This window comes from Chinchilla lanigera, unplaced genomic scaffold, assembly GCF_000276665.1.
Source record: "Chinchilla lanigera isolate Chin_1 unplaced genomic scaffold, ChiLan1.0 scaffold00026, whole genome shotgun sequence".
Taxonomy (NCBI): domain Eukaryota; kingdom Metazoa; phylum Chordata; class Mammalia; order Rodentia; family Chinchillidae; genus Chinchilla; species Chinchilla lanigera.
In genome coordinates this window covers 23,715,972-23,733,915 of record NW_004955427.1, presented here as the reverse complement: position 1 = coordinate 23,733,915, position 17,944 = coordinate 23,715,972, and the positions used below count along the sequence as shown (strand labels likewise).

The 17,944-nt window shown below is 43.6% G+C and overlaps 1 protein-coding gene across 9 annotated transcripts in view; it reads right to left on the bottom strand.

Annotated features, from left to right (window-relative positions):
• Kalrn (kalirin, RhoGEF kinase) overlaps positions 1-17,944 on the bottom strand; it is a 638,378-nt gene that overhangs the window by 89,213 nt on the left and 531,221 nt on the right. For all 9 annotated transcript variants that reach the window (XM_013515182.1, XM_005386537.1, XM_005386534.1 and 6 more), the window contains 2 exons: positions 3,882-4,165; positions 2,299-2,403 (listed from right to left, as the gene is read on the bottom strand). In XM_013515182.1, the coding sequence (XP_013370636.1) occupies positions 2,299-2,403; positions 3,882-4,165 (389 nt within the window). The remainder of the gene's footprint in view (positions 1-2,298; positions 2,404-3,881; positions 4,166-17,944) is intronic.

The window sequence follows — 17,944 nt, the reverse complement described above, 5'->3', positions numbered from 1 at the left end:
TTTTTTTCTCTGGTACCGGGAACCGAACTCACGACCTTGCGCTTGCCAGGCAGGTGCTTTTGCCGCTGAGCTAAATCCCCAGCCCCTAATTACTAAATTTTTGCTTCTGAGATGTGAGGGAATCAAATCAAGGCAATTATGAAAGATTTAACAATGTCTTTTTCCTCTTCTGGGGGATGCAGGAAAAATAATGACTTGGAAAACCAAGTTATTTTATCAAGTAATCCTATTCCTGGGCATTTATCCCAAGGATGGCCAACAGAGGAACAAATGCTGTATGTACACAGTGATTATTCAGAGTAGCAAAGACTAGACACGCGTGTTAGGATGTCCCACGAAGGTGCTGGTCAGGCAAGCTGTGGAACATCAAGTAAGCAACATATTCTCCAGCTGTTAAAGTCATAGTTATAAAGGAAAAATGAATAAGATTCTAGGAAATGACAGTAAAGCACTGAACACATCACATGCATATTATAATCGAAATACATTTGAACAAAGCTTATAGGAAAACATGGAAAATTAAAATGCAAAAATTATAGTGGATGAACTTTGAAAAATTCCCTTTACATTCTTGTAAAAGTTGTTTTCATAAATTCAGTTGTGTTTGCTAGAAGTGCTAAAGCTCACCCCAATTCCAAATATTTCAGAAAAACAAATGTACAGAAATCTAACAAATAGGTCTCAGGGATATTAAGTATCTAAAAATGGACTGCTGTCCCCTGCCCTATTTGTGGCTAAGAAAAGGGCCATGCAAATGTCAGGGTAAGTCTGTGTTCTCAGTTAAAAATTATCTAGAAACAACATAATATCCATTTCCCCCAAACAAGCTGTGCCTGAGGGAGTTAGAGGGAGAGGGTTTGTGACCTTTCCTTATCTTACGCAAGCTGTGTGGAGTGGAAGATAACGAGACACCAGACACCAGAGCACTCTCCCCACGAGAACCTTCTCCCCACAATAGCCCCTTCCCCACATATACTCTCACTGTTTACGGAACATTTTACTAGGGCAGACCTCTGGAAATCCCTGGATGAAATACAGGCATTTGCCTCTAAGAATCCAGGATGGACACAATGCCATGCTGCCTGCCCCTTTTCTGCCCAAGGGTCCAAGGTCAGAAGGCTGGCTCAGGAAGCCACAGCCAGCAACAGCACTTCAAGAGGTGGGTGCATCCCACGGAGGAGGCTCCACGTTACCTCTAAACTGTCTCTCTAGCCTAGAAAGACCTCAAGTAATGGCTATGAGTTAACAAGCAATGGCAGAGCAGACAGAAGCTAAATAAGAACTGGGGAGTCACCAGCAAGGCTGGCGCATCTGCAGACAGCCTTTAAACTGCATCTAGGTGGTCCTCGGAAGGTGCGTTTCCTCTGTACACATGCTGGGCTGCCCAAGTATAGTGCAGAGCACTAAAGAGAACAGGCAGCAACTGCTGCCAGCACCACATGCTCCAAAAGCGAATGAGAAGGACAAACAAACACTGAAACCACCACCGCCACACGGAGTCCAAGAGTCCCAGCCACAACAGGAGAAGGTCAGGAAGGCACAATGGAGTAAAAGCAGGCTTCTTGAAGAGCCAGGGATGAAGAACAGTCAAAACAGGCCTGTGCCCCAGGTCAGAACCTGAAAGTCAATACCATCAGGTCGGTACTGTTCAACGTGAGTCTCTGCTCCAGAACAATTGAGATGACTACCAGCCAATTACAGCCACAGTGGCCAGGGACATTATAGACTCCAGTCAGTCAGGGAATTTTGCAAAACAAAGTACTTGGGCAATTTGGCATTTTGCACTTGGCCTATCTTTGACACAACTTCCCCTTAGCAGCATCTCTACCCTGTGTGCTAAACCTGCAGAATTTTAACACCACTGGCCTTGCTGGAAGACATCATGATCGAATCTGTGAGTTGAGCACAGGGAAGACAACTAAGATGTAGGTTGTATCATTAGATACAACAAAGTGGTCACCACCTGGAACCACCACAGATTCCTTTGTGAGACAAGGAGTTCCTTTTAGAATCTGCTGCCTCCAAAGACAAGGCCACAACCCTTTATTAACAAGACGAGATCCCAGCCAGATTCCCACTTTAAGAATTCTATCTACACCTTTACACTGCCCAAATGAAGTCAGACCTCTAGGACATGGGAAGAGGATACCCACCAAACACAGAATTCATATCACTATGGATTCATGTGAGCTCAGACCAAAGGAGGAAGAGTGCCACCCCCTAACCCCAACATCACACATGAAATGAAATTCCATATGCTACACACTGCTCTTTCTGGTGAGAAAGCAGAGGTCCTACCATCTCGTCCTGGGTGGGGTCATTGTCAAAGATCTTCATGGGCGGAGGGAGGGGAGTGTGTGACTCTTCATCTGGCTCGTCTTCACCCCAACCTTTCTTGCTCTTCTGGAACAAAAGCACAGCATTAGTCACTGTTTCACATAGATTCCAATGGCTCAGAATTTGACATTTAAAAATGCACATGAGGAAAACTTCTCTTTCAATACACCCCATCTTTTCAGCCGCATTTCCTTCTGTAATGTGGACACACTTGTCTATTTTAAAGGATAGTAAGGAACACACAAGAAAAAACCTATCTACCTGATTAGAAAAGAAAACAGCTAAAAGAGTGGCCAGAGAGGTTATTAAATCACAATCCAGGTATTACTATGCTCTGCCATTTCCAGAGAGAAGCATGTCAGATGGCATAAAATTACAAGAGAGAGTCTGATTACATATCAGGAAGAGTTTCTAAGCTTTAACAATTTCTAAGCCTCATCTAAGCCTAATTGCAGTAGGTTAGTTATCCAGATAAAACAGGGATCTCATCCTTAACCAAAACATACCCCATATATTCTTGTTTGTTTGGGCTTTTTGTTTTTGTTTTTTTGAGACAGGGTCTCCCTGTGTAATTTAAATTGACTTTGAACTCATTTTGTACCCAGGCTGGCTTTGAACTGGCCTTGGTCCTCCTGCCTAAGCCTCCCAAGTGCTGGGATTACAGGCATGTGCCACCACACCCAGCCTACCCAATATGACTTTCTTTTTTTTTTTGTCTTTTTGAGACAGGGTCTTGCTGTGCAGTTCAGGCCAGCTATGAGCTCACTTTGTAGCCCAGGCTGGTCTCAAACTTGCAACAATCCTCCTGCCTCAGCCTCCTGAGTGCTGGGATTACAGGCAGGCACCACCATGCCCGGCTTACCCAATATGTTTTGATTATAGAATCTTAACTTGTGAGCCTCCAAGAACCTAAACTTTTGGCTAACACAGTGTCTTTTGGGCCTTTCCAGTACGGGTTTGCACTGCCTGCACTGGTTCTCATGAAGCCCGCTCACCACTGGCTGTGCCCATACTAAGCTGGAACAGTGCTTGTTGAACCTTCATCTGCTTATTGTAGGTGTCCCCTCTACAATGACCCAGAACTGACACTAGTCTTGAGCAATGAGAAGTGCCGTCTTCTGTTTTCAGAGTAAAATAGTCTTCACTGTATCGTTCTTAGCATAAACAGGTCTGGTCAGTTTGACGTAGTTCTTGACAGAGGCAGGGGACCAACTCTGTCCCCTCAGGCCAGGCTCCTATCTCCAAAACTGGCAGAGTGGTTTCTGTCTGCTGGATAGTCTCGGTCCCTGATTGGTTACATAAATCAAACTGTCCAAGTCTCAAGAATAAAGAGGACTCAAACCAAAGAGGCTCCGGATGATAAACTACTGGAGACTGATTGAGGTTATCAGTGGTGGTGAACCTCTGAGGGCTTTCAATGATACAAACAGCCTGCTGCGGCACGCATGGCACAGGTTCACCAGCACTGGGCTGGATTACAGAAGTGTGAAGGAAGCATGTCAGAGGTCCCTTCTGGACAGAAGGCTCTGGGGCCTGGAAAGTACCTCATCAGCACTGTCTCCCTGCGGCGGTGTCTCATCCCCAGGCTTGGGAGATCCCAGGTCAAAGCTCTTCCGACCATCGCGTACTTTCTTCTGCTTTTTGATGTTCCCATCCGCTTTCCCACTGTTGAGCCGACGCACAGGACTTGTCAGCCACTTCTTAAGGGTGTTGGTGGAGCGCTTGGGACCAGGGGAACTGTGGATGGAGTTGAGGGAAGGCTGGGACTGCAAGTTGGCTACAGACTCAGACTTGCCCCCGTTTTCACCAGAGGAATGAGAATATGCATCTGAAAAGGAAGAACAGACAGACATAGCCAGGTCAGAGGCAGTTAAGGCAGGCCTGGGAGTAAGACAGCTCCATCCTCAGAAGACTAGGACACAAGCCAGAGGGTCAGAATCAGCTGTCAACTCCAGTAAAGGGACAGCTGTAATAGTCGATGTTCACTCAATTTTTAATATGTGAGGCACCATGGAAGTGTTGTGGAAACAGAAGACAAAACCTCCTGCCTCCATGGGGTTTATATTCTGGTGGGAAACACGTATGATAGAATATGACAATAAAATAAGTAAACTACATAGTATCAGGGATAGCGAGACGAGCTATACGGAAAAAAAGTAGGGGGAGCAAGGAGGGAATACAATTAAACAGTTGGTCAGGGAAAGTCTCAGGGCTTGGTATTTGAGCCTACATCTAATGGTAGCAAGGGATGAACCACATGGTCATCCGGCAAAAGGCATTCTAGGCAGGCAGAGGAGCAGGTCCAGAAATCGCTGGGCAGGACGTAAGGGTGGTGGGGTGGCTTTGATGGAGTGAGCAACAGGAGAGTAGTAAGAGGTCAAAAACAACAGGGACTGGGATGCAGTAGTGTGGTGGCAAGCATCATGCCTTTGATTTTTACTTGGAGAGAAAAACCATCAAAAGTCTGAGCCCAGGTTACACAATCTACCTTACATTTTAAAAGGTGTCTATATCATTCTGTCATCCACACTGGGGGCACTGGAAATGAAGAGCCTGGTGAGGGTGCTACCACACTACTGCAGGTAAGAGATGCTGGCTGTCGGAGGAAAGCAGTATCAGTGGCTGTTAAAAGAGACCAGATTCTTGACAGTGGGGCTACAGGGTTTTCTGATGGACTGTGCATAGGACATGAAAACAGAAGTCAGGACAACTCAGGCTCTTGCCTTGAATGGCTATGAGGATGAAGTTCCTGAGATGCAGAGGACTCTGAGAGAGACAGGTTTGAGAGAGGAAGACAGGAGCTTAATTTCAGACATGTTTGAGAAGCCCATTAGATATCTGCTTTGAGCCGCTGAATAGCAGCTTGATATCAGGTCTGGAGCTCAGGGGAGAAAGTGTAGTGAATGTGGAGATGACTGGAGGGCTGTCAATATGGACACGATGCCAAGAAGCTGGGTGAAGTCATCAGAGGATATGGATATGGACATGGACATGGACATGGACATGGACATGGATATGGATAAGGACATGGACATGGAAGTTGGGAGCCAGAGCAAGGAGATGAGAATACAAGGAAGCAGCTAGAAAAGGGAGACAAGCAGAAGAGTGGGTGTCCCGGAGGCTGCACGGAGACAGCATTTTATGGAGGAGGGAGAAATCAACTATGTGCAATGCTGGTTGACAGGTCAATAGCACTGACCTAAGAATGAAGTCTTAAACTTAGCAACACGGAAATCACTGGTGACTCTGCAAAAAAGCAGCTATAGTGGAATGGAGGGGACACGCTTGACAAGAGAGAAGGTCAGAGCACAGGAAAGAGGAGGGAAACAGAGTAGAAAATTCTTGTTTTGTTTTACAAGGATGGTGATTGGAGATCAAGAATTTGTTTTGTTTTTAAATGGGTGAAATCAGCATATTGTTTATAAGCTGGCACTCCATTTTCAGTGTTATAATGTACTTGCAATAGCCTAAGCATTTTACATGGACTACGTAATTTCATTCTCACGACAACTCTGTAAGTTCTATTATCCTCATTCCACAGAAGATGAAACTGCAGAGTTAGGGAAACTAGTTGGTTTGCCCAAGGACATGCAGCTTATGGGGCAGTGTGAGATCTGAATGCCAGTCTGTCAGACCTGAACGCTAAACCACACCCCTAGACCCTTAATGCCAAGGCCTGCCCAGATCTCCAGGTTTCCCAGATTGAGGCCAAGAGTGAGGCTGGAGGCAGAGCAAGTCCTGGGGAAGTCACACTGTTGAGGTGGGGCAGAAGGGCTAGAAAAGGCCCAGAGCAGATGTGGAATGCAGGAAAAGCACAGCAGGCAACACTTATTTAATCTCTTGCAAGTGCCTGTAATGTAAAACCCATACATTTGGAGATCAGTATAGACTCCACCTACACTGGCTTACAGAACAGCTTTGAGTTATTCAAAAGAAAGCTTTGTAAGGCCCCTTCTGTGTCTTCCCTGCTCCTATTGTTCAGGGATGCTACTCTTGGTTCTGCCAGGCTTGGAAAAGCTAGGACTGTAAGACTTCTACAAGTTGTACAGCAACACGAGAACATTAGGATGCAAATCAAGAGGCCAAGCAAGCTGGACATGTGGCAAATACCATAATCCCAGCTACTCAGAGGCTGAGGCAGGACACTGCAAGTTTGAGGCTAGTCTGGGCAACTTAGTGAGAACTTGTCTCAAAATTAAGAAGCTTAAACAGGGTTGGAGACATGGCTCAGTGGTAGAAAGCTCTCTTAGTATGTGTGAGGGCCTGGGTTCAATCCTCAGTATCTACCCGCCCCCAAGCCAAAGAGCCAAGCAAGAATTACTATAACAATGCCACTGAGTACCTGTGACATTGTGTTCTCAGGGTACACAAGACACAGGCTCTGTTTCCGTAGACTTCTTATCTAGCCTGCTATATATATAAGTACACACAATAGTAGAGAGAGGTAGGGAGAGGGAGGGAAAAAGAATGAAAGAGGAAGACAGAGCCTGAGGTGAAAGACAAATTCACAAGGCCATCTATGATTAACTGCTAGTGGGCTGGCATGGGCTCAAATTGAGGAGCAGAGTGCAGAGGAAGGGCAGATCCGTGTGGGCGGGCTGGTGGGAAGAAGGTTACTGCAAGAGATGTAGCGCAACAGAAGAAAAGGGGGAAGAGATTCCCAAAGGAAGGGGCAGCAAGGACAAAAGCACAGGGACAGAAAAATTGAAACGTAAGGGCCTCACGGGTGAGAGGCCCTTAATGGAGGAGAAACTGGATGGAAAGATACAAGAAGACATTTGATAATAACGTGGAGGAATAGGAACTTTGTGAGACTCCACTGGGACAAAACATGACAAAAAAGACGGCTTTTTGCTTGTTTTGTAAACTAATCTGGCAACCACAGACAGCACAGCCCAGGGAAGGGAGGTTAGAATCCAAAAGGTCATACAGGTCTGAGTGCAGGGAATACAAAGGAATGAATGTGCGACATTTCACAGCAAATGGTGTTAGTGTCTGGGTGACAAATTAGGCCGGGTCTCACGTGTGCCTCTTGCCCCACTAATATGGTCTCAGGACAGCACCTGGCCAGCTCTACTTCACCCATGTGGGTGCCTGACAACGCCAGTTCATACTGATATTTAAACCAAACATATGACTACCTATTTGCACAAATTATTATCGTGGCTCTTCACACCTACTCAAAGACTGAGCCACCTTTTCCTGTAGTGACTTAGCCCAGACTAGACTAGAACTCTAGTCCGGCCTTGGAGGTCCTCTGGCTCTGTGCAGCCACAGAGAAGAAATAAGATCAACAAATATTGTTGCCATCAGAGACGTGTCTCCAGTCTTCATCACTGGCTGACACTGTGGGCACTGAGTACAGGTTCGGCGGGCCTTGCCCCTGCTAGGACTTCCTTAGATATTATTAGGGCTTTGTGCATATTTTGGAAAACAGCAGCAGAGTATTTGCATCTCGAAGCACAAAACTGAGCCCCTAAAACTCCTTGGTATGAAGGATAACCTACGGGGTTGCTCTGTTCAGGGAATAATTGGAGATTGACTGACTTGGCTGGCCTCCCTTTAAGGACAAAACTGTAATCTTATCTCAAAAAATTCCTTGCTGGCTGTGGTCTTGGGTTGTGTTGACATTATTTCTGAAGTGTTTGGTATGGGTCGAACTCCTGTCCTCAGAACCTGCGGGATAAACATCTCCAGGAGCATGGGAGTAGGAGCAGGGCCTCTCTGCTATCTTGCTGTGATAAAAGGCAGAGGCTTTTCATTCCCCAGGCCTCAGGGATACACCAAGCTCTGTGGACTCCAAACTTAAGATTCATCAGTAGATACTGTGACAGAAGAAGTAGAGGCCCAGCCACATCAACAGTGTTTTCTGTCACAGGTGAGAGATGACTGAGTTTTCTGATCCAAGGTGGCTCTTAGCCTGAATTTGAAATTCACAAATGCAAACTTGGAATGACCACTCCTCTTCCCTTGTTGTCATCTGGTCCTCCTTTTGTGCTTTCTGCATAAATTAATGGCAAGAATAGAAGAGCAGAACATTAAAGAGTGTTAGCTATAGTTTCAAAAAAATCAGAGGTGTTCTCAGTTTTGCTGTTTCAAGTTTACTCTAAGTAAATAACTGGAGCCATCTAACCATGATCCAAGAAATGGGAATCCAAGACTAGGAAGCAATTTATGATTCATCACCTAGTTAGTGATCTGTTTTGAAACAGACCTATTTCCAAGTCACTTTAAATGCATGGTTATAAAAGAATGTGGCATCGTTTAGAAATATCTACCCACTTGACTGCTTCTTCAGAGAAAAGACTATGCACTACACTCTTGCCATCTTTGGAAAATGGCTGCCATGAGCTGTTCCAGAACTGGCTCTAGTATCTTAAGTTTAGTGATTGATTTGCAACAACTATGATAATATGATTTCCACATACAGTAATCCTGAGTTGAGATATGTAATATTTATTGTGATTCCCATCTTCGGAAATAGAAAATGGGAGTGTTTCAGGAAACTGTGGCCTAATCCATGGCACATATATTTAATATTTCTCTATGTTCATTCCAGGTACTCCCTTTAGTCTACAATTATAAAAAGGGGTATCCAGTTGCTAGTCTATTTAAGATTTCAAAGATAAATGTACATGTAATTTATGTTATAAAATTTCAATATTGAAAGTAGTCTGAGTGTACTCCACTAATTGTACACATAAGGCAATGAGAGTTTATATATGGGAGAGCCACTGTCACCACTTAGCAACAAAACTAGGACAGAATTCAATCATCCTTAAACCCACTCCAGGGCTCTGAATCAATGCACCTTCATTGGCCTGGAAGCTTAGATCTGTTTTAAGTAAGTGGGAAGATAGATGTATCCCTGGACATTTCAGGAAATAAAAGAGACAAGCTTTCTAGATTTAAAAAGAAAATCAGTTAGGAATGGTATACACCCTTCTCAGTACTCAGAAGGCTGGAATAAGAGGATTGAAAGTTCAGATCCCTCCTGGGCAACTTACTGAGACTCTGTCTAAAAATTAAAAAATAAGCTAAAAAAATGAGGTGGGGATGGAGTTCAGTGTGAAGGCTGTGGATTTAATTTCTGGTACCATTTTTAAAAATCATTTTTTAAGGCTGATTTTACTATGAACAATTTTTTAAAAAAGAAATATACAGAAAAAAATTGACATCCATGTACTCACCATCTAGATATGATAAATGTATACATTTTTGCCATATTTATTTCCCTTTTTTTAAAATAAAGTGTTACAGCCAGATGTCATGGCATACACCTGGAATCCCACTACTCAGGAGGCTGAGGCAGGAGGATGGTGAGTTAGAGACCATTCTGGATAACTTACTAAGAACCCGTCTCAAAATAAAATAATTTTTTCAAAAGGACTAGGGATATAGCCCAGTGGCTGAGTGCCCACCAAGCACCCCTGAGTTCAATTCCCATTCTCGCAAAATAATAAAGAAATAATTGCAGAGAGAGTTGAAACTTTACATTTACTATTTTTTTGCTCTTCTGTAATCCCATACCCTACTTGCCAGGATGATGTCTCTTCTGAAGTTAGTATGCATCCTTCACATCCAAGCTGTCTGACATTTACTTTATATGCAAACATAGTATAGTATTGAGATAGGAGATTAGGGCATGGCAAAGCTGGCTAGGGAAGTAGCCATGACCTGTTAATTACCAGATCCCAGGACACATGTGCAGAATAATTCCCAAACCCCTGCGTGAGGACTTCTCTCGGGAACTGGAGCAAGGTCTTAATAGGGTGGCCTAGACCTGACTTTAGCCTGAGACACAGGATCCCAGCACCACTTCTCATGGCCCACACGTAGAAGTTCTTACAGATTTCCTCAAGATTTGGACAACATATAAGGGTGCAAGCACTACAAGGAGCCTGCTATTGTGACTTTTCTCATGGTAGCCTGCCCTGCTTCCTCCAGGATGTACTTTTATCTTGCTTTTTCTCCTTTTACTTGGCCCAAGCTCACTGCACAAAGCCAGTTTCTCCCTCACTCTCCACTGTTACTTTTTTTGAATGAACTTTACCACTGTTTTTTGCTCATTTTATACATTTTTTCTGTTTGGGATGAGAAGAACCTGGAATCTAAGTCCAGCAGGAGAGATGAGCAGCCCAGAACTTGGTAACATTTCATTGGCGAGGCAGTTTTAGAAGGAGCTGCCCGATAACATTTTGGGAGTAACCAGGAGATCTGATGACACTATTATTTGTGTTTTATCTAAGTATAATGATGTAGGCATCATTTTGTAACTTACAAATCCACCTCTTTCACATTCAGTAATTTAAGTAGCATGGGTTACTGGCTGGAGACCACAGACACATGACTCCTGACCTGTGGAATGTCCTTCACACCAGCAGCTTCTGATAGACTTCGGGGTAAGACAGCTGGAAAACTGTTGAGATAAAGGTGTGAGATACCACCCTGGGTTTTGTTTTTGTTTTGAGACAGGGTCTGGCTTTGTAGGGCACGCTGGCCTTGAAGTCACTATGTAGCCCAGGCTGGCCTTGAATTTGAAGCAATCCTTGTGCCTCAACCTCCCAAGTGCTGAGATTACAAGGGTGCACCACCATACTGGACTAAGAAGCTTTTTTATTGGTCTTGTGTAAAATTTGCAAAACTATTCTGAGCACACACTGTGCACTAATGATCACAAAGTACAAATATGGGGTTTGATGAATGCTAGCACAGCCTGTCATTCACTATTTTTCTAATCATAAATACTGATTTGGCCTCATTTCTACTGCCCTCAAAGTAATCTGCAAGTAAAGAAGGACTATACCTCCTTGACAAAAAGAGAAGACAGTTCCATTAGCTTTGTGGGTTTAGTGTCCCCAAAGACCAGGAACAGATTCCTTGAAAGGCCTATGCTTGGGACTCAGAGAGTAGGTGAGTACAAACAACAAACTCAGTTTCTCTCCCTACCAGGATTCTGACACTAGATGTGGGGATTTTCCCGCATGCCAAGCTAGCAATCAGTTCTACAGCAGCCAGCAGCAGAGGGTCCCCTGGTTCAACTCCGCTCTGGAGCTATCTGCCTGGAGATAGCATCAGATCCGATCCCCACGTTGAGGGCTCCAACCTCGGCCACCCCTTCAGGTGCCATTCATAAGCCCCAGGCTATTCTACCCTTGCTTCTGCTTATTGGCTATAAAGCAGGATTTCTACAATACTTTTTTTTTTTTTAGCAGTGGCTAAGTTTATTTGAAAAAGTACAAGAGTGAGAAACTGGCTCTGCAGTGTCTGCGTGGGCCAAGTAAAAGGGAAAAAGCAAGATAAAAGTACACCCTGGAGGAAAACCATATTAGCCCCATAATACCTTCTTTAGGTTGAATTTGCTAGAGTAGCTCACAGAACTCAGGAAACACTTTACCTGTTCATTAAAAAGGATTTCACAAAGGATACAAATGAAGAGATGTACGGGGCATGTGGAAGGGCTGCAGAGCCCTATGTCCCCTCTGGGCACAACACTCTCCCTCATGTTATGCTACCGGAACCTGCAACCTGTCCTTCTTTGGGGTATTTATGGAGGCTTCATTATACAGGTATAATTGACTAAATCATGACCAACTTAACTTTCAGTTCTTCCTTGTCTCCAGAGATTGAGGGTTGAGGTTCAAAGTCCCAACCCTCTAATACTGCCTTGGTCTTTCTGTGACCAAGCCATGTTCTGAGAGCTGCCAGTGCTCAGTCAACTCATTAGCATATAAAAAAGTCACTTATCCAAGGAGTTTAGGCGTGTGTGTGTGTGTGTGTGTGTGTGTGTGTGTGTGTGTGTGTGTGCTGGACACTATAAAGTCCAACTGTGTATACCAATGCTGCAGTAAGTATATGTATGGTTAGTATCCAGGGCTTCTGTGGATTGTGAGCACCCCAGATGCATAACTCATTAATGTAGCCGAACACTTTCCATACTTGATGAAATGGCACAACTTAAAAATGGAAAAGCCATTTCCAACCCACCCTTCTGGATAGATTGCCCTATGTAACCCTAGCTGCCCTATACAACCACACCTATTTTATCTAGATGCTCAGTAGGTCTGTCAGTGCTTCTCTCACCCACTCCCTGGTCATTATAATACTGTATTGGAAACTTTGACTCCAAAGACTGAAATCAGGAGAAACTACAAAGATTCCCAATATCGGGGCTGGGGATTTAGCTCAGCGGCAAAAGCGCCTGACTGGCAAGCGCAAGGTCGTGAGTTCGGTTCCCGGTACCGGAGAAAAAACAAAAAACAAAACAAACAAAGATTCCCAATATCTATTAGATACTTACAGAAGTAACAAGATAGTACAATCAGGACCACTCCTTTGCACTCACTTGAACCCAGGCAATGCCCCAGGGCCAACCACCTCTCTTTGTCCTAAGGCCTACCAAACTGAGGCAGAGATAAGAAAAATGAAGACCGCTGGGTCCACCTTGGAGAATTCCAAGGTCTCAATCAGGAGAAATGCGTGCCAGATTTTCTGGCAGGGCCTCTAGTAACCTGTCTTCACTTGGAGCTCATTGAAAGTTCGAATGTATGGACTGCATCTCATACATCCTGTTGTAACAGAGTGAATTATAGATACAGACTCAGCACCCTGTCAATCACATTGTCAGCCAAGCTCTGGGAGTCCAGGTGGGAGGAGCCCTTGACCCCTAAGCAGCATTTTAAATTCTTAAACCCAACACCTACACCCATCCAGTCATTTGTCTTTCCACCAGCGGAGCCCACTCACTCTGGGTGCACTGTCGTGTAAATAAAACTGCTGTCTTTTCCTTACCATTGCATGCCATGTCCAATTCTTTGTTCATCAAGCACAAGAACCTAGAAACCCATCAGGGACTCTATCACCCATGGGAACTGAAAGGTCTTTTAACCTCCTGCTCTTTCATCTCACTTTAGCTCGGATGATACAGGAGTAATCATAAAATCACAGTAACTGCTTTCCACAGCTTGAGCTGTATGAGACCAATGCATTTTAATACATCTATCTGCACAGGTTGCATACCCATTCCTGATGTCTTTGTTTTCTAGAAATAACTTTTTTAGTATTTCTCACACTGGCAATTGCCTGGGTAATACGATGTGAAGGCCCAGGGTGAAAATTCCCTGGGTAACAAATATGTAAATCTATGTTTATTTGTAAGCACAGACAGCACCAGACGCACAGTAAATACTGCCGTGTGTAATTAGGCTGCTGGGCCTTTTAGGGATTGTCTGTAGAAGCCAAGCTCTGGGCCATATCCAGCTAAGGTCCTGAGGCTATGTACCACTGGTACTTGGTATGTCTGGCTTCCAGGCAAGCCTGATGCTCAGGAATGAAGGAAGCTTCTGAGGGGACAGAAAGAGTAAATGACAGAGAGAGAAAGAGAAAGAGAGAGAGACAGAGACAGAGACAGAGAGAAAGATTCTTTCTTTTTTTGGGGGGTCTTTTTGAGACAGGATCTCTCTACGCAGTTCAGGCTGGCCTCGAACTTGCAGCAATCCTCCTGCCTCAGCCTCTCAAGTGCTGGGATTATAGGCATGCACCACCACACCCAGCTCTGAGAGGCTGTTTCTTAATACTGGGAAACTTGTTGCCCTGGCAATTTACTCCTACCACAGTTTTAGACTAAACTTGGCAAACACATCTTGGCTAAGGATATTCTTGTTCCCATTTCTTAGTCATACTCAAGTCTCAAATGCATAGTGCAGGCCCCTGCCTCCTGCTTCTAATGAAAAGCTCTTGAACTTCATTCAGGCGTATCTTCTCCAATGATTCCTTTATTGACCTGTAATTCTTTACTTCACTACTTTACTGAGAACTTTTTTAAAATAAATTTTGTACATCCAAACCCTTATGGATTTAAAGTATCAGTGTTTGATTTTTACCATTAAACTTAGAGAACAAAAACAAGGGGCGGGCAGGAATCCTTTCATCTTCAGAGCCCTTTGGGACATTAGCCCTTAATAGGAAGATCTTTGCCAACAGACGCAACAATCTCCACTCAGTTCCTCAGGCTTTAATCTACATGAAGTCTCTCGATTTTTGTCCTAATTTAGGCCATACTTCCCTCAGCTATTGTGGCTCCTTCAGTGGCATCTTACCCCTAGCCCTGCTCCATGCTTTAAAACTGGTCAGGGCGACACTGGAGGCAGAGGGGGGAAGGTTTAAGTTCCCAAGTGCTTGTCCTCAGCATCTCATTTGCTGCAGTTTCCCGTGAGAAATCATCTCTTGGAGGCAGAGATGGGAAGAGCCCTCAAAGGGCAACAACCTCCACCCTCATCCCCGACAAGCACACCCTAAAAACACAAGGTGCTATAAGAATGTTGCTGTATCACCTGAGTCTCCACCCATCTAGTTGTTTCTGGAAGTGAAGGGCTACATATTCTTGGTCTCTATGCTACCTGTGCTGGATTCATAACTTTGACTTATTAGATCAGGCAAAAAGTCTGTGAAAACAGATCTGCTGCTCTTCCAAGGGTAAACATTGTACACACCATTTCAATCTACATACCCTTTCCATTCTCCTGGACTCAGACACAGCCTATGGAAAGGGAACACACATTTCATTCAAATGACAGATAAAAAATTTTCTTCAAAGACTTCTAAATTCTTTCAGATATGACCACCAAAAGACCACTGTGAAACTTTACAAATTAAGACCAAAAGAAAAAGGACATGTCGCATGAGTATAAAACCAAAATACAGAAATCTTATTGTGAAAAATAGGTTCTCTGAGAGATATCATCTCACACTTGCTATTGTCAAAAAGTCAAGAAGTGACAAATGCTGGTGAAGGGAACCCTGTACACTGCTGGTGGGGATGTAGACTGGTGCAGCGATTACAGAAAATAATATAGAAGTTCCTACAGAAATTTAAATAGAACTACCAGGGCTGAAAATGCAGCACAGTGCTAGGATAAGTGCTTTGCATGTGTGAAGTACTGAGTTCAAATCCCAGCACCCCCTATCCTTGTTAAGAGATGTGACTGAAAAACATAGTCAATGTTTTTAAAAAAATCTGTTTCAGTAAAAGATACATTACCATTAACCCCTCTCCAAGCTCTCCCCCGTACTTTGAACACACATATCCTATGGTTCCTGCCACTTTCTGAAGCAGTTCTGGAGGGCCTCCTTTGTGAGTATCTTCAGTTGCACTGTCACGGCTGCCTCGGTGTCCTGAATGGACGCAACATGTTTACTTTCGTGGTCCTTTTGACTCTAGGAAATACCTAGAAGCTGCACAGTGCCAGGTCTGGTGAATGAAGGCACACAGTGTTTTTACGAGCTAGCCTTTCTGTTAGGTGGCACTCAGCAACAGCGTTCGTGGTATTTTTTTTAATCGCACCTCATAAAGACATGAAAGATTTCCAGAATAGCTTCAGAAAATGGCAAGAACAATGGAATAACTGTTTGAAATGAAGCCTAGTATTCTGAGAAAGATTAATGGTAATATGTCTTTTACTGAATATAATTTTTAAAACAAATTTAAATGTTCACCATATATTTTGATCATATCTTACAGAACTACCATAGGTGCACTGGCCTCATATGACCCAGAAATCTCTCTTCTTGGAACACACCCAAAGGAAAATAAATCACAACCTTATAAAGACACCTGTATCCTCATGCCTTGCAAGATTATTCACAGTAAACAAGATACAGAAACAATCTATGTGCTTGTTAACAAATGATAAAAAAAAATGTGCACACGTATATATATATATATATATATATATATATATATATATATATATAAAACGATGGAGTATTATTCAGCCTTTCAAAAGGAGATTTTGACACTTGCCACAAAGTGATGAACCTGTAGGACATTACGCTAAATGAAACAAGGCAGACACAAACAGAACTACTGTACAGTCTTACTTAAATAGAAAATCTAAAACAAATGCGAATACAGAGATATAGAATAAAATATCGGTTTCAGCAGAGGTGGGGGAATGTAGGATAGAAGATAAAAAGTAACAGCTACATCAGGCCAACAAGTCTAGAGAGCTAATGTGTGATGAGGATTACAGTTAATACAAATGTATTTGGGATTCTACTAAATGAGTAGAGTTTAGATTTTAGTTGCTCTTGCCACAAAAAGAAGGGATAACTCCATGGGATGATGAGCATGTTAATTCACTTTACTATAGGAACCTTTTCCTATCTGGAGGTACCCTATAAATTCCTGTTATATACCCTAAATATACACAGCAAACAAAAAACAAAGGATAAACAAATAAAAAATGATTTGTACTTTCACGTGATAGGGCATTGAGTAGATAAGCAATAAGATAAGCAGTGGTAGATAAGCAGGAACTGAAGATGCCTGAAGTCTGCATTCATCCATGAGATGTCAGGAGCTCAGGAGGGCCATCTGATTGTGACACATGGCACCTGTCAAGCTCTGAGGCTTGGGGGAGCATCCCAGCTTTTTCCACATGCACCCCTCCCAAGCTCCACACTGGCAGGTAAACCAAATTTTCCTGGTAAAGTAGTCCAGGGTATTGGTTCAAACAACCCTGAAGTAGGTTAAGTAAACTTAAGGCACTGTTTACCCTGCTGAATTATGCAGCAATATTTCCCCCTTTTTTTTTCAAATAGTGCGAATATATACAAATCCAACCCTGTTTAATCATCACAGTGCTTCTACATGGTGCTGTACAAATGAGTGTAGGAGTACATAACTGAAGACTGTCCGGCAGAAAAGCAAGGGGAACTGTGAGGTTCTCTCTCCTACCAGTTCTTCACTGACAAAGATTTTGCAGCTGACATCTTTCCATTCCCTCTGTTACTGCCCTACTTCAGATTTCTCAACCCACTTGCTTTAACTATGTACCAACCTCTAAACTGACCTCTTTATTCAGTTTTTCCACTTGTCCATTCCTCACATTTCTGCCATGAGAGCAGTTGTATCACTCTGTTCAAGCTCCTGTTCCAAATGTGATCAGTAAGCTCTAAGTTGTCAGCTTGACACTTAAACTACTCAGGGGTCGGGCCTGTGCCCCCACTTCTAGCTATTCTCTGGGAATACAAGGTGTTCAAGCTGTGGTCCCTGACTTCGGACAGCAGTAGCAGACATGCAAATTTGGGGGCTCCACTCAGAGCTGGTAGATCTGAATTGATGGGGTGGCCCAGCACTGTCTGGTCTAACAAGCCTTCAGGGATCTCTGATGTATGCCAGGGCCTGGAAACCTCTTCTAGAATCTAATTGCGTATATAGATCACCATGCTGACCACGTTGTGTGCCTCCTTGAGGATCCCACCCCACAGCTCCCTGCTGGGCTGAAGCCTACCTCTGACTACTACAGGCTAAGCCCAGCATCTCCTTTTGCTCTGACAGGAACTTTTTGTGCCTTTGATTGGGCACTGATAAATATTTGCTTGTGTATTTTGCCTTGCTAAGGAAAGTCCTTAAGGACGGACATCTTTGTGTCTACAGCACAAATTCTTTGGTCATTACACGGCTAGTGATAAATAGCTAAGGACAAAAAAAAATGTCATTGGAATCTGAGTAGTTTTAGGCCCAAGGACCTTTAAGAAACCATCAATGTTGGTGAGCTACTCATTTATTAAACTTAGCAATATGACCATCAGTATAAGATGTGCT